A 15,959-nucleotide genomic window follows, 5' to 3' on the forward strand; every position below is an offset into this window, starting at 1 on the left:
AATATTATCAATCATAGCACAGCAATTCAACTTTTGCAACAATTAAAAGACTACCTTCATGACTTGTTGTTACACAACTGTGTGGGCCATCCACTGGGTCCAAACTGGTTTCCATTGCAATTGGAGAGCTGCTTCTTAAAGGATCCTTTGAACTAAATGAAAAACATTTGTTTTCTTAAACCTTACACAGCATTCACCATTGTGCCCATTATTCATACTTGAGAAAATATAAACATCTTGGGTAAGCATAAATATACTGTCAGGAGTTAATAATCTTGAATTAATTTTGAAGGGGAACTAATTTTACTGTCCCAAATTTCTCCAATCACATTCACTTTAATTTTGTACATTAATCACGCAGTACATATATGCTCATTTATACCAATCTCAAAAGAAATGCCATTGCTTCTGAATCCAATTGAGCAAAAAATAATTTCTAAACTCTGTTGCAAAAGGAAAAAGATTTGAACCAGAGAGAAAAAAAATTGGAATTAAACAAAATAATGATCTGGTCAAAAATTCAATATAGCGACTCAGGGACTTTCTAAATTCACTTACTATTAACTCAGCAAGGAACATATTACTTCTGGAACCCATAAGCACAAAAGCAGAGAAGTAACTTTTATGTTATACAGACCATTTAAGCGAAATTCATTATTGTCTGCCTCCATATGAGAATGGTGCAATAAGGCGGCCTTATTCATCTAAGATTTTGTTACATTAATCAGGTACAGATTCCATAACAATTGACATTTGACCAGTGTATGGAATTTCAGTACACCAAAATCATGACACCTTTAATTTATGCTGGACATGTGATCTTCCCAGCAACAAAAGAGGTAGTGGCAATTTGAAATGAAATTACAAGTATTGTGATTAAAATCAAAGTATGATGTAGGTTGGTTCAAGTACTGCACATTAACACTGAAATTTCTTAACAAATACACATCACCTCACTTTTTAAAAGGGAGTTGGTATGCCAGTGAGGAGTCAATGTAAAATCAAATAGATTTTTAGAAAAATTCCAAAAAATAAAAGACTGTCCAAACAGTAAGACTATTCAAAAGGCAACCTTAGGGGATTAGCACTTCAATCTGATTGTAGTAGACTGGAGGAGAACATTAATAATTAGGAACAGTAATAATTATCAACATGACTTACAATATACAAGTATTACCTTAACTGAGAGGAAAAATCTGAAAAAGTAGCCCATCCGGTTTCCTGTGGTACTGCGTCACCTGAACTCCACAAAGTAGGTCCACTAGCATTTGCTACAGCTATGTTTGTAGTTTCCATAGGCACTTCAAAATTCGCTGTCCACCCTGGGGCTGTAAAAAAGTTGCTATATTTATTAGGCGTTCACTGAAATTCATTAGTTCTTTACTGTCATTGATTTCAATTCAAACAAAAGTGCATATGATTGACTTATACGCTGCTTTCCATTATGGTTAGTATGTTTCTGAACTCATAAAAGCCCCAAACCTTTAATGTACTTGTACTATGAAAAATATTTTTCCATAACTGCCACCACGTCTAACAATAATCAGGAGGCTTTTACCAAAGCCCATTTAACACAAATTGGCAATTTGATAATTCCCTCATCTGGAACAAACCCAGTAAGCAGCACAGGGAGCAAGGAAGGTCTTGTAGGATAAACTATTTATTTTAATCTAAGAAGCCTGGCAAGTAATGTAGGTTAATTCAGGGTATGGGCCAGTACAAGTGATTGTCATAGCTATAACAAGCTCCAAGGAGGAGGAGATAGCAACGCGCCACGTGCACGCAGCCCTCCGGTGAAAATATCGTATCTGTTAAATAGGGGCCGTGAACAATTCTGATTTGATGAAGACAGACATGAAAGCACAGAGGAACATCTGGAGAAATTACTGAAACGCAGGTTTGCTGCCGCTGTTACTGGGCGATCGAGAATCTTCAGAGGGAAGGCCCCCAAATCCCCGGCTTTGCCTGCTGTTGGCGACTGAGATCAAATCGTTCGGATAGAGATGGTGCTCGGTACTCGGTGTCGGAGAGCTGATCAGAGGCTCTAAGTTTTTGGACGACTCAGAGCTGGACTGTGGTCAGGCATGGCAGGGAGAGTTTTTCTTCCTTCTCCCGTCTGCGTGAGATGTGGGACATTTGAGACACTTTGAACTTTTTACTGTGCCATGGACTGTTCTTCATCAAGTTATGGTATTGCACTGTTGTAACTATATGTGGTTTTGTTAGTTTTTTTAGTCTTGGTCTGTCCTGTGTTTTGTGATATCACACCGGAGGAGATATTGTATCATTTCTTAATGCATGCATGCATTACTAAATGACAATAAAAGAGGACTGCGTGTCTTCATAATCTAATCTAAAAGAATATGATTAAGGCTAGGGCAGGGACTGGCAACTAATAGATGCTTCAGGCTTGATGGAGTTGGAGGTAATTGAGGAGGAAGAATGCTGACAGTGATTAGGGACAGTGTCACAGCATTATTTAGAAGATATTCCTGGGGGAATGTCCAGTGAGGCTATATAGGTGGAACTCTGAAATAAGATGACCATGACAAGATGTAGCAATAACAAGAATATAACAGATGACTAACTTCCCTAATATTGACTGGGATGATTACAATACTACGGGACTAGATGAGGCAGAATTTGTTAGGTGTATCCAAGAAAGTTTTCTCAAACAATATATAAATAGTGCTGTTAGAGAAAGGCCTACATTCTTCTTCTTCTGAGGAAACGAGGCTGTTGCATGAGTGGGTTAGCACTTGGGGACCAGTGTTAAGTCAAGTCAAGCTTATTGTCATTTAACTATATACATGTACACTGTCAAATGAGACATTTCTCCAAACCAAGGTGTAAAGCATAGTGCACATAACACACGATAACTTAGGAAAGTAAGGATAAAATCTGCAGATGAATTACGCATAAATAAAGTACATAAATTAAATATTGTCAGTTACAGTGCAGATTAATCGGTGGTGACACTTTGAATGCAATGCAGCAGGGAGTTCAGAAACCTAACGGCTTGAGGGAAGAAACTGTTTTTCCCATCCTGACCATTCTTGTTTTATACACCAGAGTCTCCTGCCTGGGAGCAGAAAGTCAAAGAGGGTGCTGGATGGATGGGTGGGTGGGACCACTGATAAAATTAAGGGCCCTGTATACGCAGCTCTCCTGATAAACATCCCCGATAGTTGGTAGGGAGACCCCAACGATCCTCTCAGCAGTTCTCACAGTCCCTTGTACGGACTTGCAGTCTGATGCTCGGCTGTTCCCATACCAGATGGAGAGATAGCTTGCTGTGGTACTCCTATAAAATTCGGTTAATATGGGGGTGGGGGGAAAGAGCTTCCCCCATGAGATTTAAAATAGCTATGGCAAAAGATAGCACTGATCTACAAGTTAAATTCCTAAATCATGGCAAAGCCGATTTTGAAACTTCTAGACAAGAATTTACAGTTTGAATGGGAGATTTTGTTGAAGGGTAAAGGGATGCCTGGTAAGTGGAAGGCTTTTAAAAACGATAGAGAATGTTAAGAGCCAACGTGTTTCATTTGAGCGAGGGGTAAGGTTGGCAGGATTAGGGAACGCAGGGTGATGAGAAACCTAATGAATACAGGGAAGAAAACAGTAATATCCTGAAACACTGTATATTGACATTACAAAAGAGATGGTGTTAGCAGCCTTGAAACATGTTAAGGAAGATAAATCCCTGGAGCCTGACCAAGTGTATCCTAGGATACAGGGGATAATAGGGTGGGTAATATTGTGCATTTATTTTAGAAGGGCTGCAAGGATAAGCTGGACACAGGATGTGTTTAAATTTGGAAAGGAAAACGCTGATTGGAGTTAGTTAATATGGCTTTGAACGCTAGAAATCATGTCTCACTAGAGAACAAAGAACAATAATGCACTGCACAGGCCCTTTGGCCCATGATGTTGTACCAACCTTTAACCTACTCCACGATCAGTCCTAACTAAATTAATCCCTTGTGTGTGCAATGTCCATATTCTTCATTCTCAGCACATTCATGTGCCTATTATAAAGCCACTTCAACGCCTTTATTTCTATTTTTAAATGAAACAGCAGCAAATTAAGCTGAGAGTTGGTGTTGAGTGAGTTCCTGTTTACTCAACCTTTCCTCATAAAACATGTTCTTTAATCCAGTGGTCCCCAACCTCCAGGCCCCGGACTGATACCAGGCTGCGAAGCATGCAGGGGTACAGCGGTAGTCGGAACGCATATCCTAAGATAAGAGGCCAAAAGCTGCTCACAATACCGCAAGTGAAGTCGCACCAGTGCTTTATAAAGTCTGAACATTACATCCTTGCTTTTACATTTTAGTCCTCTTGAAATGAATGCTAACATCGCATTAGGCTTCCTCACCAAAGACTCCTGCAAATTAACCTTCAGGGAATCCTACACAAGAACTCCCAAGCCCCTTTACACCTCAGTATTTTCTCTCCATTTAGAAAACAGTCAACCCTTTCATTTCTTCTACTAAAGTGCATAACCATACACTTCCCGACACTGCATTCCATCTGCCATCATTTCTTTGCCCATATTCTTAATCGGTCTAAGTCCTTCTGCAGCCTCTCTATTTCCTCAGAACTACCTGCCCCTCCACCTATCTTCCTATAATCTGCAAACTTTGCAACAAAGCCATCAATTCCATCATCCAAATCATTGACAAATAATGTAAAAAGCAGTCCCAGCTAGTCACAGGCAGCCAACTAGTGAAGGCTCCCTTTATTGCCACCCTTTGCCTCCTGCCAATCAGCCACCGCTTTATCCATGCTAGAATCTTTCCTGTAATACCATGAGCTCGTAGCTTGTTAAGCAGCCTCATGTGTGGCACCTTATCAAAGGCCATCTGAAAATCCAAGTGCACAAAATCAACCGATTTTCCTTCGTCTATTCTGCTTGTTATTTCTTCAAAGAACAACTAACGAACGGCAACACACCATATGCTACTTGAGCTACCCTATCAACTTATGTGGCAACTTTGAGAGATCTCTGGACTTGGACCCCAAGATCTCTCTGTTCCTCCATAATGCACACCCCACACAAAGTTGTAATTAAGCCGGAGAGGGTGCTGAAATGATTCATGAGGATGTTGCTAGCAGTATGCCAAAAATTTAAGTGTGTCGGGGCAGATGTGAGTGCAATTGCTATTAATAAGGAGAAAGTGCTTGAGAAACTGAAAGGCCTGAAAGTAGATAAGCCGCCTGGACCAGATGGACTGCACTCCAGGAATCTGAAAGAAGTGGCTAAAGAGATTGCATTAGTAATGATCTTTCAAGAATCACTAGATTCTGGAATAGTTCCAGAGTACTGGAAAATTTTAAATATCACTCCAGTCTTCAAGGGGAGGCAGAAGGAAGGAAATTATAAGTCAGTTAATCTGATTTCAGTAGCTTAGAAGATGCTGGATGATATTTCAGGATACTCATAGGCGCATGAAAAAATAGGCCAAATTCAGTATAGTTTCCTCAAGGGAAAATCTTGCCTGACAGATCAGTTGAAATTCTTTGAGGGAAAACAGGCAGGATAGACAAGAGTCAGCGGATGTACTTTACTTGAATTTTTAGAAGGCCTTTGACAATGTGCTGCACATAAGGCTGCTTAACAAGAGCTTATTAGTATTGAGGAAAGATACTAGCATGGATAAGATTGGCTGACTAGCAGGAGGTAAAGTGTGGGAATCAAAGGAGCCTTCTCTGTTTGGTTGCCAGTGACTACAGAGGTCGGTGTTGGGACTGCTTCTTTTCACATTATGTCACCGATTTGGATGACAAAATTGATGGATTGTCATAGTCAGAGTCATACTTTATTGATCCTGGGGGAAACTGGTTTTCGTTACAGTTGCACCATAAATAATTAAATAGTAATATGTAAATTATGCCAGGAAATAAGTCCAGGACCAGCCTATTGGCTCAGGGTGTCTGACCCTCCAAGGGAGGAGTTGTAAATTTTGATGGCCACAGGCAGGAATGACTTCCTATAACGCTCTGTGTTGCATCTCGGTGGAATGAGTCTCTGGCTGAAAGTACTCCTGTGCCCAACCACTACATTATGTAGTGAATGGGAGACATTGTCCAAGATGGCATGCAACTTGGACAGCATCCTCTTTTCAGACACCACCGTCAGAGAGTCCAGTTCCATCCCCACATCACTGGCCTTACGAATGAGTTTGTTAATTCTGTTGGTGTCTGCTACCCTCAGCCTGCTGCCCCAGCACACAACAGCAAACATGAACGCACTGGCCATCGAAGAACATCCGTAGAACATCCTCAGCATCGTCCGACAGATGTTAAAGGGCCTCAGTCTCCTCAGGAAATAGAGACGGCTCTGACCCTTCTTGTAGACAGCCTCAGTGTTCTTTGACCAGTCCAGTTTATTGTCAATTTTGCCAAGTTTGGAGATGGAATGTGGATAGGTGAAGGAGCAGACAGTGTCGAGGAAGCAGGGAGTCCGCAGAAGGACTTAGACAGATTGGGAGGATGGGCAAAGAAGTGGCAGATGGAATAAAGTGTAGAGAAGTGTATGCTCATGCACTTTGCTAAAAAGGAGTAAATATATACACCATTTTCTAAATGGGGAGAAAATTTTAAAAGCAAAGGTGCAAAAAGACTTGGGAGTCCTTGTACATATTCTCTAAAAGTTGTAGAGGCCAAGTCATTGAGTATATTTAAAGCAAAGGTTGATAGGTTTTTGATTCGTAGGAGTGTCAAAAGGTTAAGGGGAGAAGGCAAGACAATGGGGTTGACAGGAATAATAAATCAGCCATGCTAGAATGGTGGAGGAGATAAAGTGGGCCAAGTGGCCAAATTCTGCTCCTATGTCTTATGGCCTAAAGCTAGAGGGCATAGGTTTAAAGCAAGAAAGGAAATATTAAAGGGTAATTAAAAGGCAAGTTTTTCTTTTAAAAATCATGGGTATATGAATGAACTGCTTGAAGTGGTAGAGAGATACAATTTCATCATTTAGAAGACATTTGGACAGGTATACAAATAGGCAAGGTTGAAAGAGATATGGGCCAAATGTAGGCAAACTTATTAAATTCATATAGGCACCTTGGTCAACATGAATGAGATGGGCTGAGGCACCTGTTATCATGCTACGTAATTTCATGATACCACATGGCTGAAAATGATAACTGAGAAGAGTCACATTCAACAAATCCTCACCGGAAACCATTATTCCATAGCACGGTCAATTCATCATTTGAAGCTAGATAGCGAGATGAGACATGCAGAGAAATCCCACTTCTTAAATTAAGCACTAAATCATGAACAATTTTCAGTTGATATACATCAGAATCATCAAAATAAAAGAAAATGTACGCATTCACTACTTGCCATCATTTGCATCTATTTCCATCCTATCATCTGGATTGGAACCACTGGGCTCAAAGGTATTATTCCGTTTATCACCATCCTCATCTTCTGAATCTGTGCTTTCTTCACTGTCTGTGCTACCTGAGCTTCTGCATGTAATACAAAAATCAATTTTAAAATTACTTGGCAAAATTAATCTCTTCCTATTAGCTGAAGCAGCTCAGTGAAAGAAGCAGAAGGGTAAGGTAAGGGAGCGTGTATGGAAAGCAAGAAGTGAATACGGATGTCTTGGAATTAACAGAACAACAGTTTATTGCTGCATTCTGCCAGGCAACGCACCTGTGCCGATTTTTTGCATCTTGTGCAAAGGTTAGGTCCTTTTCACCCCAAATATCTTCTTCATCAGACTCACTGTCATCAAATTGTTGTATTCTTTCTTTACAGCATGCCTCAAATAGTGCATTAGCCTACAGCAAAATAGTCAAAAGTCAAAACATCTCAAAAAATAAAACAAGTCAAATTTTAGCAAAAGACTCTGAAAGTAATAAATTAGTACTCTGAAAGTACTTGAGGACTAATAATGCAAAATAGAAATTTCCATACAAATTAGCAGAGAAATTAATGTATCACAATGAGCTGATTAAACAGGATTGGTGGGGCCAGGAACCATATTTCATCAGAACACATCATTTCTAACAATAAAGACCTCAGTGTACTTCAACTTCAAGAAAGAACAGTAAGAATGGGCAATTGTTACAAGTACTGAATAAACGCACAAAATTTAGGTTTACTGCACAAAGAAATCTCGGGATTAATGTTCTACTTTGCAATTCCCCAATCATGCTTGCAGCTGTGGCACCATACTAATTATACACTCCTGTTGCCTGCATTCAGCCTTCCTCCACCAAAGAAGTGGTTCTGATGCACCTGCTTGCCAAAGACCACAACAAGAAGACTAAAGGCAACCATCACTGTGATGGTCTGGGAATTGCTCTTGAATGAACTGCATCAAGATAGATTTCTAGTCTTCTCCAGCCTCTAGAGATATTCCAAAACGAATCCAATTCACCCTGTGATCATGGTCCACCTTGGATAAGTGGGGGTGAAGTGCAGGCTCTTACTGGCAGCTTCTTCACCCACACATGTAACTTAGTTTGTTTAGTTATTCAGCAATAGAGAACAGAGTAGACCCTCCTGGTTGCAAACTCACAACCCCGTCTAATCTTAACCTCAGCACAGGACAATCTACAATAGCCAATTGACCTGCCCAGTCCATCTTTGGACTGTGTGAGGAAAGCAGAGCATGCCGGACAAACCCATGCTTTCCATGGTGAAGATGTACAGAGACTCCTTACAGAACGGTGCTGGAAGTGAACTTTGAACTCTAGAACTCCTCGAGTTCTAATAGTGTTGCTCTAACCTCTACACTACCATGGTGTCCAATTTATTCCAGACATCTTTACTAGAACTCACTTACACTCCCCTGTACCAGAATCCAGCCATCACCTCAAGACACACTGACACTCACATGTAAATTATTAAGAAATTCCTGTCAGTGCACCATCTCCCACTTCCCAAGGCCTCTCTCACCCATTACCCCAGCATAGGAGAAACTGCTTTCATGTTAATTTTTCTCCAGGTGGATTTTCATTATGCTCCAAGTCAACAACAGTGTATCAAACTAACCATAAAAGAAACAGAAACCAAGCTGGTCTCACTCAAAGGAAACATTTTACTTTTATTTTGAACTCAGCCGGACCTAGATGCTAAACACAACACTGAATTAGATCAATTTAGGAAATGACAATGCAGAATGTCTGTTGCAACTTGAGTCTAGAGAATTATACAGCAAAGTTCAGTTAAATTATTTCAGTTACATTTTATATCTCTATTTGGTGCATCTATATAGGTAGAGTCAATTACATCATTCCCATTGTCAACTGACATGAATGATTTTAGCAAGTAAAATTAGGCCCTTCCTGGTTTGTTTGTATTTGATAAAATTCTGGGCCACACTTTTTAAAGAAATTGATGCATTTAACTTTATTTAACCCATTTTATAATTAAATGACCATTCTTAACAGACCTCACCCTGCTCCCCACTGGACAAAAACATAATACTTACACTATCATTTGTATTCAATGAAAAGTTGATATCACCAATTCGCTCAAAGGGGACACTGCAAATGATTCAAAATGTTGGCTAGGATTACAAAATGGTAGTAAAAATGACTTTAAACAATGTGAGCTAATTTTATAGAGAATATAAATAATGCATTCTGATTATAAGAATCAATATGGAGAACCCTCAAACATAAATCTTCTAAGTGTATGAATTATTTTAAGGAAAACAAAATTCTTTTCCTGTTAACTCCACATGTTATACAGCAATACTTCACTACTGCTTGCTTTATGTATTAAGCAGAGAGAAAAAAAATCAAGTAAATTACTTACCAGCACATACCAAATCTCAGCCAGCACACCAAGAGCTTAGAAAAATGATGTAACTGCTATTTTCATAAATCAATGGGTCAAATTACCTACCATCTGTAAGCAGATATAGCTTGCCTAAAAATATGATAAAGTAGGATAGGCTTACTGTCCACAAGTCAGAATGTCATAAGTACAAAGTTGGACCAAGATTATATGATTTGTAGGCATTCCCTCTTTTCCATTCTCAAAGCATACGTTAGACAGCATAGTAAATCCAAGTCCTTTTCAGAGGCTGTTCTCAAGGCCTGCTAACAGACCAAAAGCAAGTTCTTTTCAGAAGAAATCTATTGTCCAATTAATTCTTACGTTATACTTCCATGTAAATAATGCCTAATATTGTTAAACATCTGTAGTCATATCCAAAATGAAGATGATGAGAACTGAAGATAACATGCAACAACAAACTGAAGATGGTAATACTCCCAGTCAAAAATGGTGGTGTAGAATGTCAACAACTCATTCAAAGGATAGGTTGCATTCAAAGAAGAAAGGCAGTTTAAAGGAACCAATATCCCACATGCCTGAAGTTTGTGTTAAAAGCAGCAAAGAAATAGCTCGTGTGAATTTTTGACGCATCTCAAAGGCTCATGAGAATTTATATTGTTTATAAAAGAACTGCTCCACACAAGCAACAGGCCCTAAGACCCATGTCAGTGCTGACCATGATGCCAATTTAAACTAATCCCATCTGCCTGCATGAGATCTTTATCCCTTCACCTCCTGCCTGTTTATGTGTTTTAAATGTTGCTATCATTGAAGTGGCCTAGTTACCACATAGGCTGAAACAAAAGAGTAAAATTGCTGCTTGTTCATTCCCATTATCAACTTGCCAGCATACAAGATATTTTATAGTTCACCTGGCAAAGCATTCCTCAATAGGGATATTAGCATTTGATTAGTACTAATGTCTAATCATTAATCAAAACTCTCTAGATGTATACATTTCTAACATGAAATTCTCAGTCAATAGTAAATATAGTTCAATCCAAATGTAAATGTAATAGTATCTTTAGAGTCAAATATGCAACCCATGCAATAAAACATGCATTTCTAAAATATTTTTCCATTAACTCTAGGTGAGGGGTTACATTGACTGATGAACTCTAATGAAGATCAAGCTGTGATTGCAAACAAAAGTTGATACCAAAACAAGAAAGCCGCAATAAATGATTTTACAGGAGTGGAAAAGACTTCATTTATTCACATTATTTAAATAAACGTTTCTGTTGTGAAAATGATCCATCATTAAAGATGATACCCTAAATACAGGAAATTCTACAGATGTAACACACAAAAAATGTTTAAGGATCTTAGCAAGTCAGGGAGCATCTACAGAGGGGAATAAACAGTCGATGTTTCAGGCCAAGACTCTTCATCAGGACTGTGAAGGATCTCAGCCCAAAATGACAAATGTTTATTGCCCTCCATAGGTGCTGCCTGACTTGCTGAAAACCCTACCTTTACAAGTTCATCCCCATCAACAGCCACACTATTCACAAAAAGACCTGGAAGAAATGCATCAAGTGATCTGAAACTAATACAGCTGATTAGTGAGCAGAGAAAGGATTTGCAGCTGATCCTAGAGAGAGCATTCCCCCTTCGCCCCACCCACTGTTTAAATGGTTTCTGATTCTTGTTAATGAAGTAGTTTTCCTATCATAATCCTTTTGGTCCTAAAAGGAATGACTTTCCTTAGAATAAAAGAAAGAACTTGCTACTGTGGAGGTTCAATGAGTTGAAATTCATTTCTTGGATGATGTTAGATATCAGTTAGCAAACTATTCTTCCCCCATAGGAAGCGGAAATTGCATAAGATTCATTATCTGAAAGTGGATTCACAGGTTGGCAGTATGGCGAAGGTGTCTCTTGACGTGCTGGCCTTCACAAATCAGGGCAGAGTTTAGACATTGGGATGTCATGGTGCAGTTGTACAGGACATTGTTAAGGTCATGCTTGAAATATTGTGTTCAGTTTTGGTCACCCTGCTATAGGAAAGGATGCAGAAAAGATTTACAACATTGCTGTCAAGACCTGAAAGAGTAAGTCATAGGGAAAGGTTGGGCAGCTGAGACTTTATTTCTTAGAACAAAGGACGAGAGTATTTTCTTATAGAGGCATACATAATTATGAGGGACATAAACAGGAAGAATGAAATCAATACTATTCCCAGTGTTTGTCGAATCAAAAACTAGAGGAGCATAGGTTTACGGTGAAAGGGGAAAGATTTAATAGGCACTTGAGGGGCAATTTCTTTTAAAAGACATGTAGACAGGTACATGGATGGGAAAGTTTTAGAAGGTTATAGGCCAAATGAGACTAGTTGGAAGAGCAATCTGGATTGTCATGAACCAGTTGGGCTGAAGGTCTATTTCTGTGCTCTATAGAATCATTGATTCTATCGGAGTTCCTCTTGAAGGAGTCTGACAATTGAGTATAAATCTGGAATTTATGTAGGAAGTTGGAGTCTACGTTCAGTGTATTGTCAAAACAACATGAATGTAGAATAATAAAAACATCAAAATGTAACAACTCCATCAGATTCACGACACAATCCTAGAACACAAATGGCTGATATATAAGCAGTCAATTTTGTTTGAAGTAATGTGATAGAATCAAATTGCAAATGTACTCTTGGCAAAATTGGTCAAAAACATACTACTATGACATAGCTTGTCCAAATCCACATACCTGAACAGCCAAAGTCTATTGTGATATGTACAAATCAGTTTCCACACAATAGATTAAATCTGGAGCATCTCCCTTAATAATGAAAAAAAAAGACCCTCACCTTCCATCCCCTTTACCCTTTTGTCAAATCTAACCACTTTTCGATCAAGTTATACCAATATTTCTTTCCTTGCCCTCTCCTCCAGTGCACAAGGTCTCTTCCACTATCATAACAGTCTATAACCTAATAGATAAATTTGGATCTAACTGATCACTTCAATTTTCTCCAACTCTATTCTGTGAAAAGACTAGACACACAAGGGATGGCAGACGCTAGAAATCTGGAAGAACACACAACACCCCGAGGAATTAGCAAGTCAAGCAGCAGCATGCATGGAGGAAAATGAACAGTCCACTTTCCAGGCAAAGACCATTCATCAGGACTGAAGAAAAAGGGCAATCCTTTGACTCTTCCAATAGTCACTTTGCAGCTTCTCATATCATTTCCTTCTTCCCCCCTCCCCCCCACCCGTTTCCACCTTCCTACAATTCCTCCTCAATTCAATTTACCTGTCATCCACCAGCGTATGGTTCTTCCGTACCTCTTGCCTTTTTATTCTGGCTTCTGTCCTCCTTTTTTCTCCCAAGTCAAGCTGAAGGGTCTCAGCCTGAAATGTTGATTGTTTATTTCTCTCAATAGATGGTGCCTGACATGTTGAGTTCCTCCAGTGTATTGCAATGAAAAGACTAGTCCCAGCTTTGCTCTCAATGGCAAAGACAATACAGGTTTTCAGCTCTAAATCCTTCAGGCCACCCAATGAATGCTGATACTAGTTTGCATTCTAAATAACCATCCAGATACCAGTCTAATAAGTACCGTTCACTCCCTGGCAGCTGGACTGACTTACTGAAGATCCTTATAGATGGCAGCCAGATTCAGGATTCCAAAGACCACAAATCTAGGTTGACAGGAGTGAGATTGTGGGAGCAGAGAAGGCATGGAGGAGGGAAGAAGGCTACAGGAAATAAAACCTCAAGCAATCTGATTTTGGATGCAGTGAGAGAAAGTGGGCACACAGCTGGATTGAGCTAGAAGCAAACTTTTCCATTCCTCTTGAACCAGAAGCAATACTGCAGAGGCATTTACATCATGTTCAATTCTTCACATATGCATTCAACCATGAGATTCCTGGAAAACCTAGTTTGTTGTGATTTAAAATAGACACCCCAGTAAAATAAAAGCAAGCTACCTTCATCATGACAATAAAATGATCAAATCATTTTCTGGAGGGGATGAAAATTAAGGTCAGTCAGATGCAGGAAATTGGAAATAAAAGCAAAAAAACTGAAAATACTTACATTTGAAACAGCATCTCTGTTTGACCTAAGACCCCAAGAGTCTTTGACCCTATAAATCTACATCTACAGTCCCTATAAAAAGTATTTGCCACCACCCCCCCTGAGAATTCTCATGTTTTATTGTTTTACAATATTGAATCACAGTGCATTTAATTTGGCTTTTTTGATACTGACCAACAGAAGAGACTCTTGTCAAAGTGAAAACAAATTTCTACAAATTAGTCTAAATTTATTTTTATTAACACAAAGTAATTACTCATCCCCTTCAAGTCAGTATTTATTAGATGCACCTTTGGCTGCAATTACAGCTTCGCGTCTGTATAGATAGGTCTCGGTCAGCTTTGCACATTTGGACACTGCAATTTCCCCCCATTCTTAGAACATAGAAACATAGAACACAGAGAATCTACAGCACATTACAGGCCCGCCGGTCCACAATGTTTTGCCGAACATCTAACTTACTCTAGAAGCTGCCTAGAATTTCCCTACTGCATAGTCCTCTATTTTTCTAAGCTCCATGTACCTACCTAAGAGTCTCTTACAAGACCCTATTGTATCCGCCTCTACCACCTTCGCTGGCAGTGCATTCCACGAAGCCACCACTCTGTGTGGAAAAACTTACCTTTGACATCATCTTTCTTCTTCATAAAATTGCTCAAGCTCTGTCAGATTGCATAGGAATAGTGAGTGAACAGCCCTTTTCAAGTCCAGTCACAAAATCTCAATTGGGTTAAAGTCTGGACTCTGACTTGGCCACTCCAGGACATTAATTTTGTTGTTTTTAAGCCATTCCTGTGCAACTTTGGCTTTGCGCTTGGAGCTATTGTCTTGCTGGAAAACAAACCTTCTCCCAAGTTGCAGTTCTCTTGCAAACTGCATCAGGTTTTCCTCCAGGATTTCCCTGTATTTTGCTGCATTAATTTTATCCTCTACCTTCACAAGTCTTTCAGGGACTGCTGCAGTGAAGCATCCCCATTGTACGATGCAGCCACCACCATGCTTAATGGTAGAGATAGTATGTTTTTGATGATGTGCATGTTTAATTTGATAGCCAGCAAGCTCAATTTTGATATAACCAGACCGTAGAACCTTTTTGAACAGCTTTCTCTTTGCCACTCTCCCAAAAAGCTGCAACTGGTGAAGCACCTGGGCAACAGTAGTTGTATGCGCAGTCTCTCCTCTCTCAGCCACTGAAGCTTGTAACTCTACCAGAATTGTCATCGGTCTCTTGGTGGCCTCCCTCACTAGTCCCCTTCTTGCACAGTCACTCAGTTTCTGAGGACAACCTGCTCTAGGCAGATTTACAGTTGTGCCATATTCTTTCCACTTCTTAACTGTACCCCAAGGGATACTCAGTCACTTGGAAATTTTCTTGTATCCATCTCTTTGTACTTTTCAATAAACTTTTTGCAGAGTTGCCTGGAGTGTTCTTTTGTCTTCATGGTGTAGTTTTTTTTCCCCCCCAGTATACTGACTCACCAGCAGTTGGACATTCCAGATACGGGTGTATTTTTACTACAAGCAATTGAAACACCTTGACTGCACAGAGGTGATCTCCATTTAACTAATTATGTGGCTTCTAAAAGCAATTTGCTGCACCAGTGATAATTTGGTGTGTTATAATAAAGGGGGTGATTACTTATGCAATCAATTATTTTGTGTTTTATAGCTGTAATTAATTTAGATCACTTTGTAGAGAAATAATTTCATTTTGACATGATAGTGTCTTTTTCTTTGGGGGATGGATACTTTTTATAGGCACTGTAGCTCTCTCCACAGCTGTTATTTCAAAGATGTTCGAGTGATGACAACATTTTCGGTTCCCTTAAGATTATCTGTTCAGCCTTTACTTCTTCACTATTAAAACTGCACGTGAACAAATTTTGCTCCCATTTCATACTGGCAAGATACATACCGTATGCTTTTGGAAGATTAGCTTAATGCCTCCTTCTTGTCTCTATTGTAAGAATATTTAATACACAGGTACCTTGACTTAGGCCTTGTTAGTATTGTTTCCTTCCTATGTAATACTTAATGCATTTCAAGTGCAAGTAGTCTTCGCTTGAGTTGGTATTATTAAAGTTGGTTTACACAATGGGCTGTTT

At 39.4% G+C, this 15,959-nt stretch overlaps 1 protein-coding gene across 5 annotated transcripts in view; it reads right to left on the reverse strand.

Annotated features, from left to right (window-relative positions):
* The window catches only part of LOC134353651 (serine/threonine-protein phosphatase 6 regulatory subunit 3-like), a 150,954-nt gene that overhangs the window by 20,765 nt on the left and 114,230 nt on the right, over positions 1-15,959 (reverse strand). For all 5 annotated transcript variants that reach the window (XM_063061823.1, XM_063061819.1, XM_063061820.1 and 2 more), the window contains exons 16-20: positions 9,461-9,515; positions 7,675-7,802; positions 7,357-7,484; positions 1,178-1,328; positions 55-152 (exon numbers count right to left, since the gene is read on the reverse strand). In XM_063061823.1, the coding sequence (XP_062917893.1) occupies positions 55-152; positions 1,178-1,328; positions 7,357-7,484; positions 7,675-7,802; positions 9,461-9,515 (560 nt within the window). The remainder of the gene's footprint in view (positions 1-54; positions 153-1,177; positions 1,329-7,356; positions 7,485-7,674; positions 7,803-9,460; positions 9,516-15,959) is intronic.

The sequence above is a fragment of the Mobula hypostoma genome, chromosome 11 (assembly GCF_963921235.1).
Source record: "Mobula hypostoma chromosome 11, sMobHyp1.1, whole genome shotgun sequence".
In the NCBI taxonomy this organism is placed as follows: domain Eukaryota; kingdom Metazoa; phylum Chordata; class Chondrichthyes; order Myliobatiformes; family Myliobatidae; genus Mobula; species Mobula hypostoma.